Raw genomic sequence first — 6447 nt, 5'->3', positions numbered from 1 at the left:
AGGCCACGCCCACACCTCTGCATCGCCCCTCCCACAGGCCCTGCAGGCCACGCCCACACCTCTGCATCGCCCCTCCCACAGGCCCTGCAGGCCACACCCATACCTCTGCATCGCCCCTCCCACAGGCCCTGCAGGCCACGCCCACACCTCTGCATCGCTCCTCCCACAGGTCCTGCAGGCCACGCCCACACCTCTGCATCGCCCCTCCCACAGACCCTGCAGGCCACGCCCACACCTCTGCATCACCCCTCCCATAGGTCCTGCAGGCCACGCCCACACCTCTGCATCGCCCCTCCCACAGGTCCACAACATGCCACTTCTGTGTTCCCAACTGTACTTTGCACACCCACTCTGTCGGTGTCTCTTCCAAAACCCGATTTGCAGGAATAAACTTCACCCATCTCTGTCTGTCTGTGTGTTGATACTGGGGCTTGAACTCTGGGCTTGGATGCTGTCCCTGAGCTTTTTTGTTCAAGACTAGTGCTCTACCACTTAAGGGTGTGTGCATGCATGCATGCATGCGTGCATGCGTGCATGTGTGTGTGCCAAAATCCTCAGCCTCCTGAGTAGCAATGCCTGGCTTAGAAGTAGGAATTTTATTTTATTTTTCCCGTCCTGGGGCTTGAACTCAAGAGCCTGGGCGCTGTCCCTTAGCTTCTTTGGCTCAAGGCTAACACTCTACCACTTGAGCCACAGTGCCACTTCCGGCTTTTTCTGCGTAGGTGGTATTGAGGAATCAAACCCAGGGCTTCATACATACCAGGCAAGCACTCTACCACTGAGCCACATAGAAGTAAGAATTCTTCAGCATATGCTCTGGGTTATGATGGAGGTTTCTAGAGAAAGGGGGGGGCACTGCCATAGCCAGAGAGGGAGGGAGGGGTGGGCCCAGGCTGCGGGCACGGAGGAAGGACAGGCGCAGCCTACCAGCAGCCGGAAGGACTGTTTTAGGATAAGGGTGTTTCCATTTCCCTTTTGGGATTCTCCATGCTCCCCCCACTCCCCCCAGTTCTCAAACTCAAACCCTCACCCTCTGAGACCAGCCTGGGGGTGGGATTGTTTGTTAAGTACTTCCCTTGATAAGGACCTTGATAGATTCCCTTAGATAAGGTAGGACTCAATGTCTCAGCTCAAGGAAGATGGCTTCTCAGACACCAAAGGCGACTAGAGTCTCCTGCCCAGGCCCGAGGGGGCCGATCCACTGTTTTGTGTTCCATCTTCTTCCCAGTATTCCAGGAAAGGCGCCCGGCCTCCCGACCACGGGAGCAGAAACCACGGGAGAGCAGCCCGGTGTTGAGATCCCTCACACAAATCTCACTTCCCTTCCGAAACTCTCGACAAGGCAAATAGAGCTCTTCTCTTAGCACAGGTTGTTATTGCTCTTCCCCTTCCAGGTTTTTATTTTTTTTTTATTTTTTCCCTCACCCTGGGGAACGCAGCGAGCCCGCAAATCATGGGCGGAAAAACAAGAGTGGAGGGGGAAAGACCTTAGCAATACCCTAGACGGGATGAGCCCTTGCCAGGGCAGACATCACCAATCAATCATGGCACTGGCTCCGACCCAACCCAGAGCAGAGCACACACGCACACACACAAAAATATGCAACATCCCAGGGACTCATCAGCCTCTGGGTAGAAGCTGGTGAAGCCGGTGTATCTCTAACTCATAGCTAGAGCCAAAGGGGCCCAGAGAAGGCAACGATTTGGGGCCACAGGGGCATGCAGTCAGAGAGACAACCAGAACGAATAAATCACACACAGTGCCTGCCCAGGGCTGTTCCCTGGACAGCCCCCCCCTGGATCAGGATGGGCCGGCAGTGCTGAGAGGCTCAGCCCTACCCCATCCACACCTCTACTCTTTCTCCCCTTCATCTTTGAGGTCAGCCACTCTGCATACCAGCTGGGATGCGAGCATACCTCATTATTCTCTCGGTGTGCCGCATTCTGTTGAAGTAAGTGTAGCTAAGAGGTGCTGAATCTCTGGAGAAGGTCAAGTGCTGCCTATGTATAATGTAAGATTAAGATTTCTCCCCCCCCAACACACACACACCCCTACTTCCGTGGCGCACTTGATAAAATAATTTCGCTGTGACCTTTGCAGGAACTTGGGAGCGAACGCGGGCTCAGTGGAATTTCCAGCCTCTCCCCGGGTCACCCCAAGTCATCAACACGTAAATCCGCTACGATATTACACCGTCAGCAAGCAGGGCGAGCGAGCAAAAGAAATGGTTTTTACTTTGAAAAAATGAATTTTTTTTGGGGGGGGGGGTTTGGTGATGACAGAGCACAAGCAATGGAGGCTGAACTTCTCACGCAGAACGGGCTGCTTCGGGCTGTGGGTTTCTTGAGCAGCGTGTCCACGGTCGTGTGGGATTTAGGACTGGATCAGCCCTGGGTGTGTTTATGTGTGTGTGTATGTGTGCGGCGTCTGGCTGGGGCTGGCTGATTCCACCACCTCTCTGTGTGTGCGCATGTGTGCATGTTCATGCAAGTGTGTGTGTGCGCGTGTGTGTATGTGTGTGTGTTGTGTGTGTGTGGTCTGTCTAGATCTTAAATTTCGGCTCCTGAGTCACAGTGATTGGTAGTGGAAGGAACACGTGCAGGTCCCAGAGTCCACTCTGAGAAATGCAAGCTCGCCAGGAGTCCTAAGCAATGTAACCACCTCCAAAGATTCTCCAAGGAGGAGCGGTCACGGCAGAGCCCAGGCCCGCAGCTTCAGGGCTCACAGGACCCGTGCCTTTTGCTCAGGACCTGGCCTAAGCCTGCAGTAAGCTGAGGGTGGGGGGGGGGTCCTTCCCACTGCCCTCACCCCACCCCACTTCCATTTATCCCTCCCCCGCCCCCTGCATGGGTCTCCTTTTTCTATCACGCGAGGGGTGGAGGTCCAAGCCCATTTGGTATTTAGATATATGACACATAATATGTAGCAAGTGATATAGTATATAATATACAATTATGTAGTATATAATAAATAACATATATAATCAACTCTAACAATATGTATTGTGCATCGGGTTATATGTTGTATGTTATATACTGGATATCGTGTTCTATATTATACAATGTTGTGGTACAGAATGTTATTGGATATTGTTTATATATATATAATATTGGTAATATATAATAGCCATGTTTTATCAGGTTATATATTGTATATGTTGTATATTGTAGTCTATATTATACAATGTTGTTGTACAGAATGTATTGGATAGTATATATTGTATGTTATATATAATATCGACAATATATAATATTCATATTATCAGGTTAACGTTATATATTGTATACCATAGTCTATATTATACAATGTTGTGGTACGGAATGTATTGGATCCTGTATAATACACATCATATATAATATTGGTAATATATATTATCCATTATCCAATGGATAGATACATATATCATAATATGCAATGTAATTACATATGTATATATATGGATATGCGTACATGAAGAAAGCTTAAAGAAACCCACCAATTCCCACTTGACAAAGGAGAGGGGTGGGGGTTTTGGGGTGATAATGTCCCAAGTTCCCGGTGCCCACTATGCAGCTACCACCACGAACCCCACTCGTATTGTTCTTCGTTCATTTCAATTAGTTTCGAAGCAACGCTGCTGGCTGGGGCGGGCACCCTTGTGGAGAGGGGGGGAAGCCCGCGTCGGGGTTCTGGACCCCTGGAGGCTGTGGTGGACGGAGCTGTGGGGGAGTGGCACCAAGCGGTCACTCTCGGCTGGTGGCCAGCTGCGGGGGGTCGGGGGGGATGGTTGGCACCAAGAGGTAATTTTGGGGTGCTCTGCGTCCTGTCGGCGGTCTCCTGGATGATGACCGTTGGCCTGGCCCAGCACCTTCAGGTCTGCGGGTTAAACCTGATGCTTGGGGAGCCTGTGGCCGAGATCAGAGGTGTTCGGGGTGCGCTCGACGCTTGGATCACCACGTACAGTTGGAGGAAGCACCCTGTTGGGAGGTGGCCCGCGAGGGGCAGCGGAACGGGGGGGCAGGGCCTCTGTCCAGCAGCCAGGGGAAGGACTTGCCAGGAGCAGGCAGTGGGACACAAGATCAGAACCCCAAGGCACGCCTGGAGCGGACGGAGCTGGGCAGGTGGACAGTGAGAAGCGGCTCCCCTTCCCACTCTGGGCGTCTGAGCCACGGCCACCCCTAAACATTAGAACTGTCCTTCTAATGGATGTTTGATGGGTAACTAGAGAGGCCAGCAAACAGCCGGGTGCCAGTGGCTCACGCCTGTCATCCTAGCTGAGATCTGAGGATCACGGTTCAAAGCCAGCCCGGGCAGGAGAAGTCCGTGAGACTCTTATTTCCAATAAACCACCAGAAAACTGGACGTGGTGCTGTGGCTCAAGGGGTAGAGCGCTCGCCTTGAGCTGAAGAGCTGAAGAACAGCGCCCAGGCCCAGAGTTCAAGCCCCAGATCACCACCACCACCAACAGAGCGGCCAGCATTTAATAAATAAGCACTAAGTGTACATCCGGGTCCCTCGCTCAGAATGGTCTCACTCTGCAGCCTTCCAACAACCCTAAGAGACACGGGGCTGTTTCCCCAAAGGGAGACTGAGGCCCAGCCCAGTTTTAACACCTTGCCTACCCATCCTACGGCTGAAGTGGCACCGGGGAAGGAACCGACCCGCTATGGAGTGGGACATCACCTTTTTCTTAATGTGATTGGCGCGTGGAAGGACTTCCCCTGGGGAAGGCAGTCTACCTGCTGCTGCTCCTTAGGACTTAGATGCACTAACCCAGTCCCTGGCACCAGGAGCTGTTCCGACACGTGTGCATGTTCGGTGTGGCGTCCAAGGCCTGATAGCTGCCTAAGTAAAAGGAGCCATTGGAACATAAAGAAGGATGGAATCTACGTTGCCGGCAAGACAATGGAATGGAAAGCCATCCTTTGTAAGTGAAATGGGCGAAATTAAGACAAACTATCACTTGTGTTCTCTCCCTCCCTCCCTCCCTCCCTGTCTCTCCTCTCAGACACAGAATCAAGAATGTGAATAACGTTGAGTTTAAAAATGACAGGAACTGGTATGGGGGGGGGAGAGGGAGGGTAGGTAGCAGGATTGGTGTGTGTGGGGGGGGTCATCAAGGAGGGAGGGAAGGTACCAGACATCAGGGTGGAGAGAGGGAGGAAGGGGAAGGGGAAGGAGGGTGGGTGTGAGCAGAGTGCTTCACGTAAGTGTAAACTCCGTAAAGCTGCTTACAGAGAAGAAGAGGAGAAAGAAAGAGAACGCAAAGTGGGGGTCCCACCCCCCGCTCAAGAGACAAACGTCGGCAGGAGCTGGAGCTACTGCACCCTGGGCCGTGGTAGATCACGCAAGAGTCCGGGCGATCACACACCACGAGGCCCAAGGAGGATGCTGTTGCGGGAGGAGCACGGAGGAGCGCGGCCTGCGATCGACCGCGCAGCCCATGGTACAAAATGAACTACGATCGATCGCGCAGCCCATGGTACAAAATGAACGCGGACCGAGATGAACTCCAGGGAATGGAAACAAGGGGGTGTTGGGTTATTTTTGGTCTTGTCACTGTTTTTTCTTTTCTTTTTGTCTCGTTTGTTCGTCCATCTGTGTTGGGGAGGACGGCGGGGGGGGGGGCGCGGGAGGGCACAGATCGGAGTGGACAAAGGGTGAACGGATGCAACCATGGTCCTCGAGGGACACTCTGTGGAAAGTGAACGGGACAACTTGTGGGTGGGGAGGGGAGGGGGAGAGAGGGAAAAGGAGGGGGGGACATTGTCTGAAAAGCAATGTACTCATTACCTGACTTATGTAACTGTAAACCACTCGGTACATCATCTTTATAATAACAATTTAAAAAGGGGAAAAAAAAGAGAAAGAGAATATACGGTAATAATAGTGATCGAGAGTAATGAATGAGACCCGGGTACCTTACATGCTTTTGTGGAAATGTCACAGTAAAACCCCTTTGTGCAATTTATACACATTAGTATTAAAAAAAAAAAAGACGCACATAGCCGTGAATAGTTTCTACTGCAACACAACACTGTGTTCACACGACAGACAACATCAACCCCCTGCCAGCATTTCCTGGTTTTCAAGGCCGACATCTGGTTGGTCTTGGGGTGGTCCGACCTCGCCAGGTTTGATAATGAGTGGGGACTTGATCTGCTTCAGGACCTAAGGTACCAGTAGACATACGGCCTCCTACGAGAACCTTCTGGAGGGGGGGGGGGCTAGCTCTCCTTCCTAGCCCTCTTCTTCCTCGCTGCACTGCGGCTTGAACTCAAGTCTCTTCAGACTGTGATGTGCAAATGATGTCTGAGAAGACAGACCGGCCTCAGGTTCAGCACCTTGCCTGTGTCCCTGGCCTGGCCTCTGTTAGTATTGTTTAAGCTCAGTTATCCTGCGGGGCCGCTTGTTTTTCCCAGATGAATACGGGATGCGTCTTTTCCATCGAGCTATTTAAGACATCT

At 52.0% G+C, this 6447-nt stretch overlaps 1 protein-coding gene across 1 annotated transcript in view; it reads right to left on the bottom strand.

Moving 5' to 3' along the window:
* Ephb1 (EPH receptor B1) overlaps nt 1-199 on the bottom strand; it is a 108431-nt gene extending 108232 nt beyond the window's left edge. The window contains exon 1 of the mRNA XM_013034659.1: nt 104-199. Within this exon, the coding sequence (XP_012890113.1) occupies nt 104-199 (96 nt within the window). The remainder of the gene's footprint in view (nt 1-103) is intronic.
* Between the last annotated feature and the right edge of the window lie 6248 nt (nt 200-6447).

The sequence above is a fragment of the Dipodomys ordii genome, unplaced genomic scaffold (genome assembly GCF_000151885.1).
Source record: "Dipodomys ordii isolate 6190 unplaced genomic scaffold, Dord_2.0 Scaffold193, whole genome shotgun sequence".
NCBI classification, from domain to species: Eukaryota; Metazoa; Chordata; class Mammalia; order Rodentia; family Heteromyidae; genus Dipodomys; species Dipodomys ordii.
Note: the sequence above shows the minus strand (reverse complement) of the source record. Positions and strands in the feature narration are given on the sequence as shown.